The sequence below is a fragment of the Mytilus trossulus genome, chromosome 3, assembly GCF_036588685.1.
Source record: "Mytilus trossulus isolate FHL-02 chromosome 3, PNRI_Mtr1.1.1.hap1, whole genome shotgun sequence".
NCBI classification, from domain to species: Eukaryota; Metazoa; Mollusca; class Bivalvia; order Mytilida; family Mytilidae; genus Mytilus; species Mytilus trossulus.
In genome coordinates, this window is record NC_086375.1 from 3021231 (window position 1) to 3046005 (window position 24775).

At 31.7% G+C, this 24775-nt stretch overlaps 1 protein-coding gene across 1 annotated transcript; it reads left to right on the forward strand.

Annotated features, from left to right (window-relative positions):
- The first annotated feature begins 1532 nt into the window (after positions 1–1532).
- On the forward strand, positions 1533–21231 carry LOC134709882 (uncharacterized). Its single transcript, XM_063570011.1, has 8 exons — positions 1533–2120; positions 5155–5226; positions 6091–6162; positions 9304–9375; positions 12036–12190; positions 16723–16974; positions 18305–18616; positions 19724–21231. The coding sequence occupies exons 1-8, from the start codon at positions 2074–2076 to the stop codon at positions 19825–19827; spliced, it is 1086 nt and encodes a 361-aa protein (XP_063426081.1). The 5' UTR covers positions 1533–2073; the 3' UTR covers positions 19828–21231.
- The last annotated feature ends 3544 nt before the right edge of the window (positions 21232–24775 follow it).

Sequence of the window (24775 nt, forward strand, 5' to 3'; positions counted from 1 at the left end):
TTCTGTAATTTATTCTTACATACTTTTGATTTTTTAACCCTGTCTGCGCTCATTGCCTATGTAAAATTTAAAATTGTTTATAATCCAGGTACTTTGGATAACTATTGTATGCACATTGAACGACAAATTTATGTGACTTATATAATTTTTCTGACGTCAGACACTCAAATCAATCCATGTGTTCGTAGATAGTAGATGTTGTTGTGTCCTGTTAAATTGTTATACGATGATGACTGATGTTCCCATATTTTGACTATTTTATTGATTGTGACTGTTTATTTAACGCATCATGTAAATGTAACGGAATTTGATGAGACTGTTATTAAAGTGAGAGGGTTAGCGCTATAGAACCAGGTTTAATCCACCATTTTCTACATTTGAAAATGCCTGTACCAAGTCAGGAATATGACAGTTCTTGTCCATTCGTTTTTGATGCGTTTTGTTTTTTGATTTTGCCATGTGATTATGGACTTTCCAAATTGATTTTCCTCTGAGTTCAGTATTTTTGTGATTTTACTTTTTGTTCAATGATAAAACATCATCAATATATCGGAAAGTAAAATTAAAGAATTTCGCAAGGTGCTTTTTCTTTTTGTCTTTTAGAAGGTTCTGAATAAATTCTGCTTCATACGAATACAAAAAAAAATCAGCCAGCAGGGGTGCACAATTAGTACCCATTGGAATACCGACTGTCTGTTGAAATATAAATCCTCCAAACTCAACACATATATTGTCGATCAAAAAGTCCAGCATTTAAATAATATCATCTTCAGTATATTTTCTGGAAGATTCAGTGTGATTCTTTACAAAATATGAATTATTGTATCCCAAAAAACAAGAAATTTGTATCTACGATTCCCATTTTTTATAGAAAAAGCTCTGTTTTATGAGATGGTGAAGTCGATCTTTCAACTGAGCATGGGGAATAGTAGTGTATAGCGTAGAAAAATAAAAAGTTTTTATGTTGCTGCAAAATTGCAAAGATTGTGATCGAAGGTTAAGCAGTAGATCTTTCGAATTTTTGAGAATCCACATCTGGTTAACACCACTGGGGGAATATATCTCCTCACAATATTTTTGCAGCCCATCTTTAACTGTAGAAAGAATAGTAGTCAATACTTTAGAAAGATGTTTAGTCGAAAATTTTGTATCGTTCTTTATATGGAGTTTTGTGTAATTTAGGTATCCAGTATAATGAGGGCAAGTTTTCTTCGTTTTCTTTGATGTTGATACCAAAAGAAAGAAGGACAGATTTATGATTTTGTAAAATTTCATCCTTGGTAAAGGATGTTAAAGAATATGTAGGATTACCAGTAATTTTATCAATTCCAAGCTCTGTAGTGAGACATTGCAAATAATGTTTTTCAATGTGTAGCTTGTGATCACCCCTAGTTTTTGGTGGGGTTCGTGTTGTTTATTCTTTAGTTTTCTATGTTGTGTCATGTGTACTATTGTTTTTCTGGGTTTTTATTTACATTTTTAGCCATGGCGTTGTCAGTTTGTTTTAATATATATCATGTTTAATATATCGGTAAAATAATAACATAACATGACGAGTACCAAGTACAAACAAATGCAAATACAGAGAAATACATAAATAATAAGTTCATTCTGATTTGTTAACTACAGAATAACAAAGAATAACTAAAATACTTCAGGACAGTACACAGAAAGAGCTTTATAGAATTAAGAATTGTAAAACGAAAGGATCGACGCCACAAAAATGTAATGTCTCAGGTAGACGACATACACGTTAAATACATGCAAATGTTGTATAAATAATTACCACTTCGCTGAAACAGAGAAACAAAAGATACCATAGGGACAGTCACACTCATAGATAGAAAATAAACTGACGATGCCATGGTTAAAAAGAGAAAAAAAGACAACAAAATGTATGTAATACTACATTCTTATTCGGTAGGCCATCTTCGAAAAGGCAACGGGATTGTAGTTAAGGTAACAACACATGTACTCTATGGCTTTCAATGTTTAAGTTATTATGTATGTTTGAATTTATAGCAACACTAACTTTCATATTTTTCCAGATTTCTGCAATTCAATAAACTAGCAATGATAGGTGAAAATGCATTTAAAGGCTTGACGACGCTCCAAATATTGTAAGTAAATTTATCAGTCAAATATAAAATTGTGTGACCGAATGTTTACTGGCAAACTGGTGCAGTATATTTCTTTTCTCCGTTTGTTCTTCAAATCTCATGTTCATTGCAGCTATGTTAACAAAAAATCATTTTCATTCTGGTTTTGAAATGTTCGTTAATTTTTCTTTTCAATAAAATAGTTTTAATTTCATGACAGGTATGATCAGGTGCATTGTTTTAAGCAACACAAAATAAGGGTATAAGAATTGTGTAGCTGAATTTTAATGAGATAGCTTGACTGTTTCATTGTGTAAGTCATTAGCTATCAGGGCCACTGCAGATTGATAAATCTCACTATAATGTTCAACAAATTGATTGCTTATTAGTGTTAACTATTGTATGGCGGTTATTTTGTTTATTTCTCGAGATAGCCGATGTGCCTGGGCAGATTTATCTACCATCTGCTAATGAATCAGACAAAACAAAGGGAAAATATATGATAGATTAAAGATTATATATTGCATGTATAGAAATCAGTGGGGTTCAAAGGAGGCATGACACGATTTTCAAATTGTGTTTAAAAATGTTTATTTATACTTAACTTTCCCCAAAAATACATCGATAGCAATAAGTGTCAAATATTTGTTAAAATATGTATTTTATTGAGATTTTAATGCAACGATTTATCGACCTGTCAAATATGTACATGTCCATCCCGGAAGTCACTCAGAACGAGCTTCAAATGTACTACGTCAGCGGTTCCTTTCATTCATATTGACATATGGCTACGGTGCAAATTTAGTTTCGATTATTATCCAACAAAACGCATGACAGTGATACAAAATGATTATGTATAATGCCGATGGATTCAACAATACAATTAAACAGAGTATTGACATGATTCGGATTTTTGAATGACACACGGACTTAGAAGGTGTAAAGATGGGACTTTTTAACAAGCCCGAACTACACTTCTTTCCGCCCACTTTCATAGCATTTGGGTCTCGGGTGCCATGCCATGAGTTCATCATAGGTCACAGGTGAACGGTACAGATGATTGATTTTCGCAATTTCAGGTCTTGTTTGAAGTTGCAAGCTTCAGGTGTCACGACACATGGGGCATTGATAAGATATAGTTATAACACAATATTACTTCATAAGTTCTTTGTGTAAATCCTTGATGTTTGATTTGCCGAGGGAACAGGTGAAATATTGTTACTGTAATACAGGTACAACTACCTGATGTTTAATGAATACCTGTAGTACGACCATACAGTACCCTAAACAGCGCTGATAACTATTTATAGACAACCTGTATATATATCTTATTTTTATTGCTTTTAAGAATATTCAGATATAAAAAGGTTTATAACAGATGCATTTTTTTAATTGACTTCTTAAGGGAGCTGGCTTGTCATGTTTTGGAATTTTGGTCAGATTTTCGGAATCCTCTGGTTTTATCCATTTGAATGCATTAACAAATTTTTGCCCGTTGACCCCCATTTTTCTTTTTATAATTTTTTTACATGTATAATAATAAGCTGTCTGTTAAAGGCTTTTAAAATTTTAATTACTTTTTAATAGTTTTTGAGGACTTGAACTTGTCAATGATAAAGCTAAGGTCAAGAGAGAACATTTTCCCTCCAAAATGTCAATGGTTTATACATCGAAAAAAAGCACGGGGACATTTGCATTTTTTTTTACTCTTTGGATTCCTTTACTTATCCGCTTTCAATATAAACTAGTGTTTTAAAAGGTTAATTACTTTGAAACTGAGAAGCGAACTCCCTTAAGATGGTAAAATAATATTCCTTGTTTGTATGCTTGCATGTATGCTTGCATGTATGCTTGCATGTATGCTTGCATGTATGCTTGCATGTATGCTTGCATGTATGCTTGCATGTCTATAACTTCATAAGAAATTATTAGGCAAAAGCATAAAAAGCAAACAAGAAAATGATACGAGAATGTAAATCATAAGTCTTTTTCATTCTTATATTGAACATTGAATATATTTATTGACAATTATCTAGTTGGTAAAGATTCAGATGATGAAAAACATTTCTCTTTAAAATGGAAACTTAATCATTAATGAAGAAAGTGTCGTTTTAACCAATTATTTGGTATAACCGTATACGGCCTCCAACAATGAGAAAACCCCAAACTGAATATTCGGCTATAAAAGTTCTCAACATGAAAATGTGAAAAAGTTTCAACGAGAAAACTCGCTTATTTATAACAAAATAATTTCCGCAGAAAAAATTTGACAGACATGAACCAACGACAACTACTGATCTACATGCTCCTGATTTGAGACAAGCACATTCACAATGTGTCGGGGGATGGGGGTATATGTTTGTGAGTGCCTGCCACCCCTCAATCCAAATTTGTGATAGTGGTCTCACAGCAGTAAAAAGTAAAATCACAAATATACTGAACTCAGAGGAAAATCAATACGGAAAGTCCATAATCACATGGTAAAATCAAATAACAAAACGCATCAAAATGAATAGACAAGAACTGTCATATTCCTGTCTTGGTACAGGCATTTTCAAATGTAGAAAATGGTGGATTAAACCTGGTTCTATAGCGAATTACCTTTTAAAACCATATATTCTTAAGAAAAAATAGTATAGCCTTATGTTGAAATGATAATTTTAGTTATATAACACTTCTAAAGTATGCAACTCCATCCAAACCCTTATAAATCTAACTTCAAATTTACCTTTTAAAAGAACTATGAAAACCAGTCTAACAAAAAACCAGTCTAACTCAAAAGGTCGGTACGAAGTACAGAAACTACTATCAAAAAAATCAATAGAGATAACGCACAAATACTGTAATTTATTTTATTTAGTTCAGCAATATGGAAAATAAATGCAATGACCTCTTTATACAAAATACATAATTTCTGGTAGGTATTTAAAGTTGAACAAATGTCCTTATTCAAGTGCACATAACAATACTTATAAGTTTTACTGATGTTCATTGTCAGCCATCTTGAGTTTTCCCTCAAAATACAACACTTTATAAATATAATAACATTTTGCAGGCGCCTGGATGACAATCGAATTACCATGCTAAATGCGACTGTATTTCAAGGCTTGGTGGCTCTTACTGCACTGTAAGTAAATTGAATTAGCAAACTAATATGTTTGTCATCTTTTTTGCTGGTTTGCTGATGTGATATATCTTTCGTATATAGTTGAGGTTAAGGACTTTTTTCAGATTTTTTTTTACTTCTTGGTTTTTTCCCTCCGATATAGCGAAACATGTTTTGCCTCATACCACCCATTTCTTTTGTCATATAGGACTTCAATCGTTTATTAGAGGCCATTTACAAAAGTTTAAGCAGATTCTAGATATATTATGCACTTTTTAATGCCATTTCTTCCACGATTTGGGAAACCGTTTTCAAATTGAGGTTTCATAAATATTAATTTTGAATATACGTATTAAGCAATGTTTTCCTCTTTTTGACAATCGTTTTCAATTTACTTAATTCAGCTTAATAAAAAATATATATATATATATAACTTCGACATAATGTTGAAGATTTAACATTTCTTAGAGATACATTGTTATCATGAATTGTTAAATCCTAATGCTTACTACCACTCGGAATACATTTTTGTTCATTTGGTGACTTATGGATAATTGTCTCACTGGAAATTAAAAAAAAAAGGCCTTAAAATCATTGCCACTGTTCAAAGACTGTTTGGTGATGATATAAGAAGTCAGTTTAAGTCTGTTTACATTGTTATCGATCGAGTTACTGTAAAAATGGTAACCGCTAAAATTCACCAAGATAAAATTCTCTGATAGCTGACACTCAAGTTTTCCGTGTAAGGCATACATGAGTGTTGACTTTTTATTGTATAATAAACAAGTTTTAACCGTATGTTGACTATTATTTTCTTCACACATCTATTTGTATTACAGAATGATAAATGTAATGAGGCAAGATAATTTTTGAATATTTTTTCAGGTCTCTGTTTAGCAATCCTTTAACCGCAATAGACACAGATCTATTCAACGGTATGCCGAATCTTCAAGCTATGTAAGTAAAATAATTCTACCTGCTAGTGTGCTGTAGCATTATATCTTACAAGACTCTGTAGACCTAATTTATGTCTAACTTCATTTTTTAATCTATTTTCTTCTTTGTATAATTTGTTAGTTTTGAAAAATGTTTGTTAGTTTTGAAAAATGTTTGTTAGTTTTGAAAAATGTTTGCCAGATTTGTTAGGGTCTTGGTCAAATTTACTATCAACTACATAAACCTGTTTGTTGGCGTCTTTTTTCAAATTTATTTGCATGTTTGTTGCCAATTATGTTGCATGTCTGTGATGTATATTTACACAGTTTTGGCTGCTGGATCCGAATTAATATCACATTAACCTTTTACGTCTCTTTGGGTTGCTAACCTAATTTTGTCAAAATAACTATAAACAACTGTCCTACAAGTAGGAGGTTTAGTAAACTATTAAATCAGGTTAAACCCACAACTTCCTTCGGAAAATGTCTGTAGCAAGTCAAGATTATATTATGACAGCTGTTGTTTTTTCACTACTTTTGTTGGTTGATAAAGTTTGAGTTCGGTATTCTGGTTATACCAATTTGTAGTCGTGTTTTAATATAATAGAATAGTTTTGTTACTGTGTATCTATTCAAAAAAACCTTTGGGAACCATGTGCGTATAATCTTACATACAACTGAACAAAACAACTTCATTTTGTTTTTTTCAAATGAAGAGGTGTTTTTCTTTCCTAATATAAAACGTTAATTAACAGGAAAAGTTAAGACAGTGTTCAAATGGAAGTGATATATTCACTTTCAAAATACAATTTTGCAACATTTTCATTTAGATTTATGGGGTCCAACGTTTATGGTTCATATCTATGTAGAAATTGTTTAAACTGATTTGAAACAGCATTCCCGTTTTAAATGAATGTTGAATTGAATAAAGAACACAACTAATTTGGATAAAAATATGGTGGTAAAAAAAGTTTTTTCCTGTTTTATTTTGCAAACGAAATGTTAATTTTCTGTTCATATGTAATCAATTATGCCATCATATTCACCATTTCGTCAATTTTCTATCTGAAATTTGACTAAAATAGCAATTGTACCATGTGAAAACATTAATGATTGAAAATTAGGAAAACATAAACTGGAAAGATAAAAAAAAGTGTTTTATTTTTATTGGCAGTCAGACATGTCAGAAGTTATGTTGCTAAACTTTTCTTGAGTAGTACATTGGCTATCTATCAGAAGAACTATAATAAACAGACACATACACTTTCCTTTTTGCTGATTAGGCCACACCAATTTAATTTCTTGTTCTACAAATTTTTTGACTCCAAATTAGGGGCGAGGGAGCGATTTAAAAATTTTAATAAAAAAATATTTAATTTGCAAATTTTTGAGGTGAAGCTTGAAAAGAAAAAGGCGAGCGATTATAATTTTCTTTTTGTAAACATAAAAAGTAAATTTTGACAATATTAAAACATGATTTATCACTTGTACTTTGACATTTCTTTAATTTCTGAAGTATTTTTTCCCTGTTCACCAAGAAATAATTAAATCTGATCTATGTATGTGTTACAATGAGACAATTCTCCATCCAAGTCATAATCAGTCTTGGGGCAACCCCTTAATGTTATAAATATCCCTTTTACATGTTTTATGAGGGATCAATATAAGTTATAATATATTTGTTTGTACAAAAGAGCTCATATTTTCTCAAAGAACTATATATCTATCTGTTAGTAAATGGTCAAAACATGTCCAATAATTTGGTAATATTCCTGGATTTTAACCATGTTAACACCTTTACTTTAACAGTTTAATATTATTCAAAATAAGTGGACCCCTCTTTTAGAAAAAGTTGTTTAAAATATGATGTAACTGTCCTCTTTTTGAGTACAAAATTCCAAGTTTTCAAATGTTTTGTATAGAAGAACTATACAAATCCTTGGTATTTCTAAAAAAAATTTCTACATCAGTAAAATGCCCCCTTGTCTGAGGGAGGGTTGTTCGCAACCTGATAATAACAAACACAGGTCAAAGTACTGCCTTTTACACAGGGCTTTGATACAGACCAAACAGCAAGCTATAAAGGACCCTAAAATTATTAGCGTACACAATTCAAACAGGAAAACCAACGATCTAATTTATATATCCAAACGGGAAAATACCAATGAACAACATCAACAAACGATAACTGCTGAACGACAGGCCCCTGAATCAATCAGGACAGGTGCATAAACATGCAGCGGCTATGGATAGTTTTGTTTCGCCAGCATACAATATAATTGCAGTTCAAGGCGAATCCTTCAGAAGTTCTTTGTACTTTATTCTAACAACGAACATTTTTTGATAGGGAATATAAGTAAGGGGGAAAGAAACCATTTTTTTGTTCTTTACAGGTATTTTCGCTGTTATAAATTTATATCGGAGAACTCCCACCTTGAATAAATAGGTTTCATGCGGAAACAAATATTCGCACAGATATTTACAGTGTAGTGGGGTGCTTTTATGTTTAAATCGTTATATACAGGTTAGACTGTGATTTTAAAAACAAATGTTGATATCTTTTTATAATATTTACAAAAAAAAAACGGTGTGGAAAATGGACATCATTACATTTCCGGAAGCAAGGAAGCGGGAATATAAAAAAACATAAAAAAAATCTGTTTTGAAAAAAATAGGTGCGGACGGGTCCGTCGAACATGGAATCAAATTGGTGTGGCCTTACATCAAAGTTTAAGGATTATCGCAAAATTACAAATCTGTTTTGGATACATATATATATATAAAACGTTTGAATTATAGTCAATGATTTTTCCCACGAGCGTGCTGGATCCTTGCGAGTAACGATACATGTACACAACAAATAAATTATTTAAACGCCTAAAAAGTGTACACAACAACACCAATAACAAAAAAAGGAAACTATAAATGTATTATTTATAAATGTTTTTACAATAAACAAGATTGTTACAGTTTGATCTAAGTAGACTGATGTATGATTCATTTAACATCACAACCATACTGATGAAAGATATCTGTAATCAGAAATATTTATAAAACATTACATTTATAGTTTCCTTTTTGTTGTTATTTGTGTTGTTGTGTTCACTTCTTAGGCGTTATGATGGCAAAAGACATGAAGCAGGTTTTTTTAATTTATTTTTAGATACCTACACAGAACTAATTTAACGACGCTAAGTGCAAATGTATTTCGAGGCTTGGTGGATCTACAGTTCGTGTAAGTAAATTGTATTTGGCAAAACAAAATTAAATATACAAACATGTGACATACATATATTTCTTATCTTTTTGTATTTGTACATGTTGCACTTTGCAGAAATATTTATATGGGAACAGTTTTCAACAATTTCAACAATTATGCAATTTTCGGTTATCAAAATATTATTTTGTTAATCATGTTAATGGTAAATTTAAATGGGTGCCACATGTGGAGCAGGATCTGCTTACCCTTCCGTAGCACCTGATATCACCTAGGTTTTTGGTAGGGTTCGTGTTACTTAGGCTTGAGTTTTCTATGTTGTATTTTGTTTACTATTATTTGGCTGTTTGTCTTTTTATTTTTTAGCCATGGCGTTGTCAGTTTTTTTTCCATCTTTGAAAGTGAATGTCCTTCATTCAATTTTGATTTGAAAAGAAGTTGAAAATTGTTCTATCATACGGTTCAGGTGTTCCTTTTTTTTTCTACAAAGAAAGGTATTCCAATTATAGTAACTGAATTGATAAGACATTAGTCGGGAGTGTTGACAATAAAGAAGACCATAGAATTTTTTTAAATAGAGAAGATTAACTATATCCTTATTTTCAACAACAGTTGACAGCTACGAGAAATACATTTTAATTGATGGAGACAAAACCTTCCAAAAAAAAATCGAACAAACTTCCTACATCTTTTATAAATTACTCTATCAAAACTATCAGAAAACTGTACTGTGGAATGAATGCTTGATTGTACATTTTTTGTTATTTTTCAGTTTCGAATTTTCTTTGGAGTTCTGTTATAATGTAACCACCATAATTTGAGGTTAAACAGCTTTATCTTATTTAAGCTGCTTACTTTTTGCATCGTCAAACTGTCTGTATCGATGATGTTCATTGAACATGTTATTTTACAGGTCACTGCAGGAAAATGAGCTTACCTACCTTGATGCAAATGTATTCATAGGTTTTTCTCTTCGATACTTGTAAGTAAATAAGTACTGAACAATAACCGTATTATTTTGTTGGTTTGCTGTTGCATTATATTCATTTTTACCTTATATCCATACTTCATATACCATCTTGTTTTGTGATGTTATTTTTTAGTTTTTCCTCTGTTGACTTTCGAAAAGAAAGCTTGCAATTCCCCCCCCCCCTATTATATAAAACTCGTTCTTATATAATGTCCTTATACATTTAAAATGTACTACGCATCAGATTAAAACAAAGAATCTTAGACTCTTGTAACTGAATTTTTACGGTAGCTACAGAACTGAATCTTACTTATAATTTTCCCCGCAAGAAAGATAATTTCATAGAAGAAGGTAAAGCAATATATTTTATTTTTAAGGTTAAACATCCCGAGTCACTTCTTTGGCTTTTGATTTTTCCATTTGATAAGAGATTTTCCGTTTCGAATTTTTCTTTATGTTCGATATATTTGTTATTATAAACTTTTTATTAGTACATGTAGTACGATTTATTGGCGGAATAACATACTGTTTAGAGAGAGAGTCGAGAAAACAATGCAAACTAATACAGGATCTATTGAACATTCACATTTTCATTTTAGCCTTTGACTGAACGTCTCAGGACGTCCACATTTTAAGCCATTTATCCCATAAAAACCATCAATTCTCAGAAAATTCAAGCACTTTCTATTTCATGAAATTTCAATATGACAGAAAAGGAACAAATTTATAACTAATTGAGAGAAAATTAGATATATATGAGTGAGATACATAGCTTTGTTACGATAACTTTCTTTGTTTAGGATATCAAATTTTAATCAATTTCCATGTTTTCCTGCCATTTTAGAACTACGGAGAAAATACAAATTTAGGTGGGAGGCTTCTACAAATAAAGAAGAAGCTTTGACCTTTATTTCCAAATTGAACCTCAACTTCATTATTTCTTCGATCGCTATTCTATGCACACTTTTAACAGTTTTTTTTCGTTACAATGTACATTTCTGCGTAAGTTTAAAACAATAGACCACTTTCGAGGTCATCCGTCACCGGAAAAAACTCGTCAATTATACGCGCTTTTTTGACGTCATTTACCAGATAGAGGGGCTCGCCTGTATCTCTGTACTATAAACGTTCATCAAGCGTCTTAGTGATCGTCATTTTGCAGGATAAACTAAAAATAAAGTTTGTTCAGTAGGTACTTAATCACAATACCCTAATGACAGCGGTGCAGATTGTCAGTTATGTAAATTTAATTTGCCGAACAATTCGTGCAATATAGATTTATAGTTTTTCAACCACTCGCTCAACATTGAAACGGAAGTCACGACGCACTTAAACGCACAAGTTAAGTTCACTAAAACCAAAGTTTTTAACGAAAATGCATCGAACTCGAAAGTTGTCTATTAGGCTCAATGAAATATTTTAATTAAACCATCTTATCTATATCCTTATTAAATCATATGACAAATCATGTTAAAAACTTCATATAATGTTGAATTACCTAATTTAAGACCGCATTCAAACCAAACAGATTGCTTTTTATCGGTTGCTGTCTTGTGTATGTGGAACCGTTATCTTCTTGCAATCATGAGAAAAGCAAACTGATTGTTTACCTTGTTAACTAATTATGATGCTATGATATTGTGTATGCCTCATGCACGTTTTGAATATTATCAATTCAACGATAATATGTAGTGTCTTTGTTTTACAGAACTTTATATGATAATCCACTGAATTGTTCCAGCTGTGATTTATTACAACTAAAGCTATTTCTACAAAATCTGACTTTAATTAATGGGAATGCCAATGCAACCTGTGATCGGACAAACAATTTGGTAGTTGACTTTAATTTCACCGACTGTATAGGTAGTATTCTACAAATACATAATAATTTCATATCTTAAATGTCTTCTCTACGTATTATTTCTATCACAGTCCAACAAATGAAAGGCGAACAAAAGTATTCGTGTTACGTATAGGCTAGTTAAAAATGTATATCTATTTATCATATATTTAATACTGAATACATTAACTTTGTCTATCTAATAAATATACAATGTATGTACATTGTCGGAAAATATAACATTTAATTGTATGAGCTTTAGAAACAGGACGAAAATCGATGCTCCGCCGAGTGTTACTCCTGTTTCGTAGCGAGTACAAATATGTTTTTTGTATTTTCCGACAATGTACATATATTATTTTTATCTTGAAATTTACAACCCACACTCAAAACTTTCGTTGTCAAATGGAAATCAGTGTATCAAATATTTCAAAGAAATCGACAGTTTAAATGCAAACCGCGTAGAGGACACCCAAAATGATCTGGTTCACCAAAGAAAAATCCATATTTCCCCGTGCTCAACATGGAGGCGGGATAACAGGAGACTTTATTTGTACAGGTACAAATAAAGCAAAAATTTATTTGTATACCTGTTTTTTGTACAATAGATGGCTGATTTCAGGATAAAGGATCTTATCTCCAGTCTGTATCAAGTCAAAGTTGGAAAAATGACGTCCAGTTGCTGTTTTTCATTGAATAACCACATTTAGTTAGAATTTCAGAAAAATAAATGCAAAAGAAAACGGGTCAATTATGACACTGATTCAGACTAGATTTTTTTTGTTTGGAAAATGATCAAAAGACCCATCTTTCACTCTTCACTACTATTCTATTTGAAAGTACATGAACGAGTTTGTGTGTCGACTTTGGTGCAGTTGAACTGAGGCAATAAACGTGAGGAATATGTACATATATGCGCATTGATACTTAATCCTAAATCAAAAGTTTTAACATCTTTGTATTTTCATTTTTAGCCATGACGTTGTCAGTTTATTTTCAATCTATGAGTTTGACTATCTCTCTGGTATCTTGCTTCCCTCTTTTATAATAGAAAATTGTTCACTTTAGAATCCGAATTTTTTTTGAATAAAGCAAATAGTAAAAGTATTGTTAAACAAATAACATGTACATGTAACAATCTGATATTTTAAATGGAAAAAGGGAACTTAATGAATAACATGCATCCAAAAGATGATAGAAAGACATTTTTATACCAAAAACTTACAAAACAAAATGAGTCATTTATGCCAGATTAAGGCTATAAATTCGTTCATATTTCAACAAATGACAAAGTTCTCCTAAAATAGAAGTAGTAAACTGAATGTAGTCGTTATTTTGATTTTGCTATTATATAATCAAAAATATGATTAATTAAGAAATAATTCATGGAAGCCAAAGATCTGTTGGAAATGGTCTGGGCCTTGATATTCAAATCTTATCCTGGGTGTTTGAAATATTGAATTTAGAGGAAAATCAATTCGGAAATTCCATAATCACATGGCAAAATTAAATAACAAAACGCATCAAAAACGAATGGACAAGAACTGTCATATTCCTGACTTGGTACAGGCATTTTCAAAAATGGTGGATTAAACCTGGTTTTATAGCGCTAATCCTCTTACTTTAATGACAGTCTCATCAAATTCCGTTATATTTACAATGATGCGTTAACTAAACAGACACAATAAATAAAATAGTCAAAGTATGGGTACAGCAGTCATTATCGTGTAACAATTTTAAAAGGAAAAATTTTACAGAACAGAAAAAACATCTATCTACAAACACATTCATTGAACAAGGGGGGGGGGGGGGGGGTTGTGTTGCATAGTCTTTAGTTTTGTATGTTGTGTCGTGTGTATTATCATTTGTCTGTTTGTCTTGTTTTTCTTTTTTGGTCATGGCGTTGTCAGTTTATTCACGATCAATCAGTTTGACTGTCCATATGGTATCTTTCGCCCCACCTTCATAGTTTGAAAACGAACTGAAAATAGCATGGCAAAAAAAAGTAAAACGACGGAAAGACAAAACATAGCAAACAAACAAAGACTTAGAAACACAAATACAACCAAAAACTGCAGGTGCTCTCAAATGCTTTTAAAATATTATTGTTTTAAGGTTGATGTACTTTTGAAAGGTAATTGTTTTAAGGTTTATATGTTACTTTTTCAAATTTCGTTTATCAGATATGACAACGGTAGCTGCCAAAGCTTCTACTCAGCAAGCAAGCACAATTGGAAGCAGTATATGTAAGTCCAGATTAATGTAAAAAATTAAGTCGACTTTGTCGCTTCGTCGCTTTTGACATGAATATCAATTATACAATTATATGGTCATTTCAATTATATGGTCATTTTTATAAATTTTCTGTTTACAAAACTTTGAATTTTTCGAAAAACTAAGGATTTTCTTATCCCAGGAGTAGATTACCTTAGCCGTATTTGGCACAACTTTTTGGAATTTTGGATCCTCAATGCTCTTCAACTTTGTATTTATTTGGCTTTTTAACTATTTCGATCTGAGCGTCACTGATGAGTCTTATGTAGACGAAACGCGCGTCTGGCGTATAAAATTATAATCCTGGTACTTTTGATAATTATTTGGATTAACTTTGTTTAAACGATAAAGCGTTACGAAACTTGGGTAAAAACATAACCAGTGTTTCTCTGGTTTATTTTGTAAATTTATCAACTACAAATCAGTGTCTCCCCCTTACATATTTACACTATTAACATTATTGTTGCACTTTAAAATATTTTCATTGAAAAGTCATTAGTTGTGAAAATGTGAATCGTGTTAGAAAATAATATTTTGTATGATTTGTACAGGACACTTTTTTTCCAATATTTTTAGTGGTGCGAGTGTGCCCCAAAACATGGTCGCTTTTTCATGCCCTTCTTGTTAGAACAGGATCCCTTTTCCATGTCCTGCTGGTGAGAACATGGTATTTTTAAAAACAAAGTATTTGTTTAGAACAGGATCGCTTATTTAATTGTTTAAGATACAGTCTAAACCCCGGGTTTAGAACTGCATCTATCTATACGGTCTAGAACAGGATCATTTCTGAGCGTGTCGGGAAAAGGGTATGTCTTTCAATATTTCTGTTTAAAACTTAGTATGGTATTCAATGATTGCTGGTAATGACAGAATATAAATTGGAAAGTAATGTCGGCACAGTTATACTCTAAAGGATAGTCAGTTACCACCACCTCCCACCCCACCCCCTTTGGGCCTGGATATAGCATTTTTAAATTGTAAGTTCATCCATGGAATCGACGATCCGTCCAATACAATTGAAGAACAACGAAGTATAACTTTCGTGTGATCATTGATGAAGCCAGACATACATTCATTATCAACTTATCATTTATATATATTCAATAGAATAAGTGAGCATGAACTGCAAGTTCTATATTGAATTCAAGAGTTTTGCTATATAATTGGGGGTATGAAAGACGGCAGATGATGACATCCACCTAGTTAAAGACTCTTGACTGGAATGTGTCAGAGTAAAACGTGTGTATTGAACGCTAAATCATCCACCTAAATGGTGACGTAACAGGATAACATAAGAACAAACTGTGAACCTGTTTCCATGTGCTATGTTTAATTTTTCGTTTGACTGGGCAAACGAATCATTTAATGTATTTGTTTTACTTCGTGGGTTGCTTTGCTTTTTGTTACAGTTTACCAGTAGATAATAAAAGCTAAGATGATTTGATAGTATTCACCTAATTTAATGCATGAGATAATGAGGGTTGAATAGTAGTTTTCTGTGTGTGTGATGCAGAGGTATACTAATATATACTAATATAGTCACTGTTCATGTTTGAAATATCCACTTTATCGTCAGTTTATTCTTTTTCTACACTGTTAGCAAATAACTATCAGACGAAAACGGAAATCTTTTTAAACTGGGTTATACTGTGCGTATTATTGTTGATGTTTATTCTTCATTGGCTAGATGTATAGGGGACAGTTTTGGATCTAACAAAACTTGTTAATCCCACCGCTTTTTTTTTTGCCTGTTCCAAGTCAGGCTTCTGGCCTTTGTCGGTCTTGTATGTGTTTTTTCAGTTCATTTATATGTTTTGGAGTAGACATTTAATTTCACTGAACTAGTACACATTCATGTTGAGGGAACAGCAGAAGTCCGCCCCAGGGTACGGGGTTTTCTCGCTGTTTTGAAGACCCACTGGTGTCTAAGGTTGTTTCTTCTCTTTGGTCGGGTTGTTGTCTCTTTTTCCCCATTCCGAATTGTCATTCAAAATTTTATTTGCTTTACAAAATGTACGATGTGCACTCAAGTGAATATAAAGTTAAAATAGGCGTACTGCACATATAACGGCTTCTATGAATACAAATGTTTACTACATAACAATCTTATGTTTGATTGGTGATTCACATTGACATATTACGAATGTATCACTCCTTAGAAATCTTGTCATACAATATTCAAAAGTATATTTTGATATTTTGTGCATGTTTTATTACATTTATTGATTTCTAACCAATGAAGAATCAATCAACAATCAATTAATTGTTATACTTTTCACAGCAATACCACGAAGTAACGTCGTAACAACTGAACCAATAAGTGACGCTGTTACAACAGTGAAAACAGCCAGTGCCTTTTTAACAACAGTAACAAATGGTCCTGGCGAACCAATAATACAAACAACTATCGACGCCATAACAACAAAAGAACCAACTACTCACGCCACAGCTCTAACCCCAAATATTGTAGAAACTACAATTAGTACAACTCAAGATACTCAATTGAAATCAACGACTTCAACTGTTACCCAGAGTAAGTAGTGACGTTTGTATTATACTTAACAAAATATTAAGCTTAACATAATAGTAAATAGCGTACAAACAGACACTCGTATTTCATTTAAAAAAAATATATACTCTCCGTTTGATCCTTAACGGTTTGGTAGCCAAAGCGATTACACTACTGACCCTGTTTTTCATCCTGAGTAACCATCTTATTTCTGCTATAGGTATATCAAACAGCTTGTTTATACACTTCTTGATAAATATACGTCATTAGAATTCCAATAGAACGGTGTATGTAATTTATATACTTCCTTTTTTTTTTTTATCAAAAAGGTCCTTATATAAAAAAGAAGATGTGGTATGATTGCCATTGAGACAACTATCCACAAAAGAACAAAAATGACACAGACATTAATAACTATAGGTCACCGTACGGCCTTCAACAATGAGCAAAGCCCTTATCGCATAGTCAGCTATAAAAGGCCTCGATAAGACAATGTAAAACAATTCAAACGAGAAAACTAACGGCCTTATTTATGTAAAAAAATGAACGAAAAACAAATATGTAACACATGAACAAACGACAACCACTGAATTACAGGCTCCTGACTTGGGACAGGCACATACATAAATAATGTGGCGGGGTTAAACATGTTAGCGGGATCTCAACCCTCCCCCTAACCTGTGACAGTGGTTCACAGTTAAACATAAGAAGCTTAGTTATACAAGCAGAAGCATTCTTAAGGATGAATATTGAATTAAGAATTGGTAATGTTATATGTTTGCAATCATATGGTTTAAACGACTTTTAAGTATGTTATTGTTATTTACCGTTAGTTAGCAATCAACAGGTATGTTCGTTCAATTCAAACATATATATAATTACGTAAATGTTGACGAGCTCGACGCCTATGTAACTAATTTTATTAGAGCTGGGATAGAGATTAACGAAACTTTGAGTTCAGTAAAATGAATTGATGTTAAGAAGTATAATCAAGTAAGAACAACTTTTTCTTTTAGCACAAGGCTTCCAGGAGAAAGCGGTATCTTAGATTACAATGTTACACCCAAATGAACATCATAAGCTCATAATTTACAAAAAAAGCGTGATGCTTCAATAAAGGCTACCATAAATAAAAATGACTACGACCTACAATACTGGTTAAATCTAACTGCACTTGCCATTTTCACAAAACAATGATAAGTATGAATTATTATTAGCCATCTCAGTAGTTAAAAGTCAACTTTAATGATATCGAATAATACATTTGGAGATATGGGTTATGCTTTATTTCTTTTTTCAATTCTAAACAATAATCAATCAATACACAAGTAATAGATTGTAAAAATTCTTACAGCAATACCACGAAGTATCGTCGATACAACCGAACCAATGAGTGACGCTGTAACAACAGTGACAACAACCAGTGACTTTTTAACAACAGTGACAACAACCAGTGACTTTTTAACAACAGTGACAACAACCAGTGACTTTTTAACAACAGTAACAAATACTCCTGACGCACCAATAATACAAACAACTATCGACGCCATAACAACAAAGATACCAACTACTGACGTCATAGCTCCAACCCCAAATATTTTAGAAACTACCATAAGTACAACTCAAGATACTCAGTTAACATCAACGACTTCATCTGTTACCCAGAGTAAGTACTCACTTAACATCAACGACTTCACCTGTTACCCAGAGTAAGTACTCACTTAACAGCAACGACTTCACCTGTTACCCAGAGTAAGTACTCACTTAACATCAACGACTTCACCTGTTACCCAGAGTAAGTAGTGACGTTTGTATTATACTCAACAAAATACTAAGCAAACCATAACAGTTGAATAGCGTACAAACAATTAATTTTAAATTTATGAAAAAAACCAAACTGTTTATTGAGGCTAAACGGTTTGGAATCCAAACAGATTACACTTCTGTCTCTGTGTTTCATCGTGAGCAACCATCTAATTTTTGCTATAGATAAATCAAACAAAGCTGGGTTTTTTAGTACTTTTTGATTATTATACGACATGAGAATTCCAAGAGAACGTTGTATTTAACATATATATTTTTAAATCGTTACCCTAATTGGAACCTTCTTAAATAATCAAAAAGGTCCTTAGTTTTACAAGCAGAAGCATTCTGCAGGATGGTTTAATTCTTCAATTATATGTTGGGTTTGTTTGCACGACTAAATCTGTTGTTGTTTTTATTTACCATTAGTTACCAATCAACAGGTATGTTCATTTGCAAAACATGCGAACAATTCAACCCTTCCTAATTACGTAATTGTTTTAATTCAACAGGTGTTGTTTTGTGTGCTTTTGTTAACCATTAGACAAAACATAACAAAAAATAAATGGCTAATTGTTTATTCAAAATCATCTTAAAGGAAAGAAATACTGGTTATAGACAGACAGCTTACTTCTAACACAGTTGTTAAATTCGTTTGTGCTGTCATTCTTGTTTGGAGGAATCAAGTGTTGATGCTCTGTGTGGTAGTTTCAGTGACCGATTTATCATGTTCTATTTGTATTATTTGGTTCGATTATTATAAAAATAATCGTAAATTTTAATTTAGACTTAAATTTATAGCTTACATGAAGTTGATGAACCCGCCGCCTATGTACAGATAAGTAATGTTATATGAGATGAGATAGACTTTAACGAAAGTTTTAGTTGAGATGAAATGAATTGATGTCAAGTAGTATAATTAAATAATTCGAAGAAAAACATTTTTGTAATTGTATTGTTCTATTTTCAGAGGCCGACAATTCAGCTGTTACGGCCGGAACCGTAACTGGTGCTTCTGTAGCGGTTTCTGTTATCGCATCCTTTGTAATACTAAAGGTTTGCGGTTTTAGATAATCTGCTTTGAAAAAAACTGTAGAATATCTATCATTCTCGTAGAAGGGAGATGCTGTATAGTTAACAATGCAATCACGATGCGCAATTATCAACCGGTATTTGTTTCTAAGTGAAAGTACTATATCATTAACATTCACTTAACAATATTAGATTAGAAAGTGCTTTTTATCCAACATAATAAAATATCAGGTTTTCAAACTTATGTTTATTTATCATATCTGTTATATTTCGCTACTTTGTCTTGTTCATTTTTCTGTTTTTTTTTACCTAAAAGTTGTAAAGTAATTTTAAAATTTAATATTAGGTTATGATTTATTGATGTATTTATATTCTTTCATGATTTATTGTTTTATTACTGTTGTCGCATCCTTTGTAATACTAAAGGTTTGTGGTTTTAAATAATCTGCGCGGAAAAAAATACAGTAGAACATTCTTCAATCTCGTAGTAGGGAGATGCAGTATTGTTAACAATGCAATCACGATGCGCAATAATCAACTGGTATTTGTTTCTAAGTGAAATCACTACTATATCATTAACATTCACTTCACAATATTAGATTAGAAAGTGCATTTTTTCCAACATGATAAAAAAAACATCATGTTTTCATCTTTATGGTTTTTTTTATCTTATCTTCAGTCTTTTGCTAATTTTTCTGTTTATATTTACCTAAAAGTTGTAAAATGATTTTAAATTTTATTAATACAGTATTAAGTATTGCTGCATTTACATTATTTTATGATTTGTTATTTTATTTCTTTTTTATATTTCTTTTTTTTGTACTAAATTTATTTTTTTCATATTCATATCTATGTGTTACAGTTTATCAATATTCATAACAAGAACAATATAGCCTACACAATTTATAAGTTAGCGTGTAGATTGAATTATATGTTAAAAAAAATAGTATTTGTAGAACTTGTTCTGTATTTTATATGAAGGGCCTCACGGTAGATTAGTGTACGTTAATTTAGTCACCCTTTTTGAATAAAGTCATTATTATTATTATTATATTTATTATATTATCATTTTTATTATAAGTGCAAAGTTTAAATGTCATTAGTTGAACAAGACCGAAACTGCCAGGACTTAATTGTGCTTGAACACAATATATAGTGCAATGTAAAAGTACTGAGAAGAATATAACGGAACTAACGACATTTTTCTGTATCGTCAACACGTTATCTTAGACATAAATGTGCTTTTTCCAGCATGAGCAGCAATCAATGATATGAAGTGATAAAAGGGACGAATAACAAACACGCCATCTTAGAGTGCTTATATTAAAGTTTTAACATACCTCAAATTAGAACTCATGGATTTGTAAGCATTTTGTTTCTAATTTTAAAAACATTGCTTCGATATAAGTGTTGAGTATATATATTTTGATTAGAAAAAATGTGATGATTGCCTTTTTTAAAGCATGATTTTTATATTGTATACTTAGTGTATTTGTAACATGCTTTTTTATTTTAGAAAATTTGGTTTAAATAAATTTACGATTAAATCTTCAAATCTGCTATCATCATCACTTTTCTTGGCGTCTTTGTTAATTTGGTAAGCAGTTTCATTGTATGTCTATGATGTATACACAGTTGTGGCTGCTGAATCCAAATCTAAATATCATTAACCTATTATGTCTGTTTGGAATGTTCACTACGTCATAAAAACATGTATAACGTAGCTATGAACTATTGTCATACACGTTGGAGGTTTATCTAGCTACGACATCAGGTTTAACCCACAATTTTCTTCGGATAATGTCTGTACCTAGTTAGGAATTTGGAAATTTGGAAATCGTTTTTCACCTGTTCGTTTGATTTATTCAGTTTTATGGTCTACCCCTTTTTTAATTTGGTTTGTAGATAGGTATTTTTGTTATATATGTTTTACATTATTGTTTGTGTAAGCATTTCATATCACATTTTACACACTTGTTATTGTTTAAAGCGTATGTTGGTGTTGAACCATATATATAAAAGATTTCCTAGGTAACCTCTTTCGATAACATATGACTTTATATCGCTCGATTATTCAAGCGTCCCAGAACTTGTCTGTTTTTAGGCATTCTTATGTATATGCCAAAAACAAGGTAATTTACAAGAGGTGCCAAATTTGACCTGAGGGAATACTTTTAAAAGCCTCAAACTTTCAAACTGGCTTATTCACAGTACTTCAAACATATGATGATTTTAAAACCATAAAAACGACACAATACAAAATCAGTAAATGAAATTCCAAGAAATAAGACAACATTTTTTTTTGTTATATGTATTTTACTATTATATGTGTAAGCCTCAAATCAGTGCATCCTACAATCTACGTATTTTTCCCAAATCTGTGTCCAATCAATACGTCATATACAAATATATGTACCCACAATTCAATTATCTGTCTAAATGTGTACTCAATCTCTATGGTACGAAGTTTATCAACGAGTAATTTGCAATGTCAGACACCTGTAAGCAAATACTGCTAGAAGATCAAAATGATATGTTTTCCCATCAAGCATTTTTTAATGTGAAACTGTCCCTTTTTTGTCATTTTTTTTGTCGTGTTTTTAAACAATTCTTAGTATTTCTCGTCTACTTTAATGTTACATTTGTAAATTTGTATTGATGCTTTTGACAACAAAACTATGTCCTCAAAGATGTTTTAACAGTATGACGTAAACACATAGAAAAATGCATACCAGGACACAGATTGGAGGAAAGAAAGGACATAACATAGATTTTGGGACGTCTAGCTATGATTGTGTAAAACCATTCGAACCGCAAAACCAACGGTCTAATCTATATAAAAAACGAAAAACGAGAAACACGTATGAACCACATCAGCAAACGACAACCACTGAACATCAGGATCCTGACTTAGGACAGGTGCAAACAAATGCAGATGGCTTAAACGTTTTCATAGGCACTAACTTTTACACTACCTGATACAATAGTGTAACATTACAACATAGAAAGACACACTATAAAATATCAATTGAAACGGCTTAACTCAATCAAAATACATATTAACCAAAACCAAGGGAACATACACTGAAACAATAAATTTGATCTATGACACAATGTAAATACAAAATAAATAAAACAAGGGGGTTAGATGTAAAACAATATCAAAAAGACAACCATAACCTTGGACAAAATGCTGCCAAATAAAATAACGTACACAGGTAAATAAAATAAATTTGTTGTAAGGTATACAGAGAGTACAGAAATATTTTTTACAAAATAAATAATTTTGTTGCTCATAGTACGAGAACAGAAGTGAAAATTTATCGTCATACCAAACAATTAGGTGGAAAATCTTAAAAATAGTGAGACGAAACATAACCTTAATAAGTAAATCTGATGTACAGTAGTTGTCGTTTGTTTATGTAATATATACGTGTTTCTCGTTTCTCGTTTTGTTTATATAGATTAGACCGTTGGTTTTCCCGTTTGAATGGTTTTACACTAGTAATTTTGGGGCCCTTTATAGCTTGTTGTTCGGTGTGAGCCAAGGCTCCGTGTTGAAGGCCGTACTTTAACCTATAATGGTTTACTTTTTAAATTGTTATTTGGATGGAGAGTTGTCTCATTGGCACTCACACCACATCTTCCTATATCTATTAGATAACAAGTCAGTCTCATTAGCCAAAATGTTGAGAAAATGGATGAGGGGTACAAAAAAAGATTTTACCAGAAACATGTTCATCCCATATCAATTTTTTCATTTCAAATTTCTTAGATATGTATGTTTTCAATCATTTATTACAAAGAAGTTGAAATAATATGCTTTTTGTTCTAAAAAAAAAAAATCACAAATTTACAAAATTGACAGCATGGTAAAATTGACTGGAAAAAGCAACAAAATTTTATAAAACTTTCTTATATTAACACCTACCTATAGTTTTTTTTTCTAAGTTAAATTTATTCAGATTGGTCCGCTTCATCTGTATTGAAAGTGTGAAAAAGGTCTAATTGTGAAACAGTGATTGTTTTTCATGATAATAGCCCAAAAATGGGTAAAAATTCATGAAAAATGGGAAAATCATCAAAATTGGATACTCTCAAATGGCAGTAGCAAAAAAAGAAGTGCATCACAAAATGATTTTTTGACCAATTATTTGTTGACAGTCATATAAACCCAAAAATCAGGTTAAGGACAAAAGTTTAATTTTAGAAATGTTGGCTCCTCAGAGGTGTACATCCTTATCGGATTTTGTTATATGAAAAACGCGTGGTATACACCCTGCACGATATATCGAATTGATATTCCATTCCAAGTAGACGTGAATAAACATTTATAAATTAACATCAGCGAAACAAACCCCACCTTTATCGTTGGTTTCACTTATCAAAGGATAAATTCCTGTCCTCTTTTCCCCGAATGTGACCTGCCGAAAGAGACTAAACACTGGGTTTTTACTCACACGAACAACACGAAAGGTGCTACATATAGCTGTATAGAGCACGATCTGTTTACCCTTTCCAGAGTACCAAACATCAACCCATTTTTTTTTATTTGTTGGGTTCGTGTTGCTATGTCTTTAGTGTTCTGTGTTGTATTTTCATGAATGTGGTTTGTCTAAGTTAACTTTTCGTCTTTTTGGCATGACATTGTCAGTGTATTTTCAACTGATGAGTTTTACTTTCTCTCTAGTGTCTTCTGCTTCTCTTACATGGCATGAACAGAGTGAATAAATTGTTAACATGACGCGCAACTAGCATTCAAAGTCAGAATGTAACTGCAATATGAAACTAAATTGATTTATGTCTGATAAACATGATTGAGGAACTTCGATGTTTGCTATACCGCGGATCTCGGCGATGCCACTTAGTCAATCAGAATTATACTGTTTCCGACATTAAAGAAATTATGTAGCCATGTTTTTGTGTTTCATTTCTAAATAAATTAAAGCTATATTAGGTTTATTAGCTGGATGAATTCAATAATATTGTT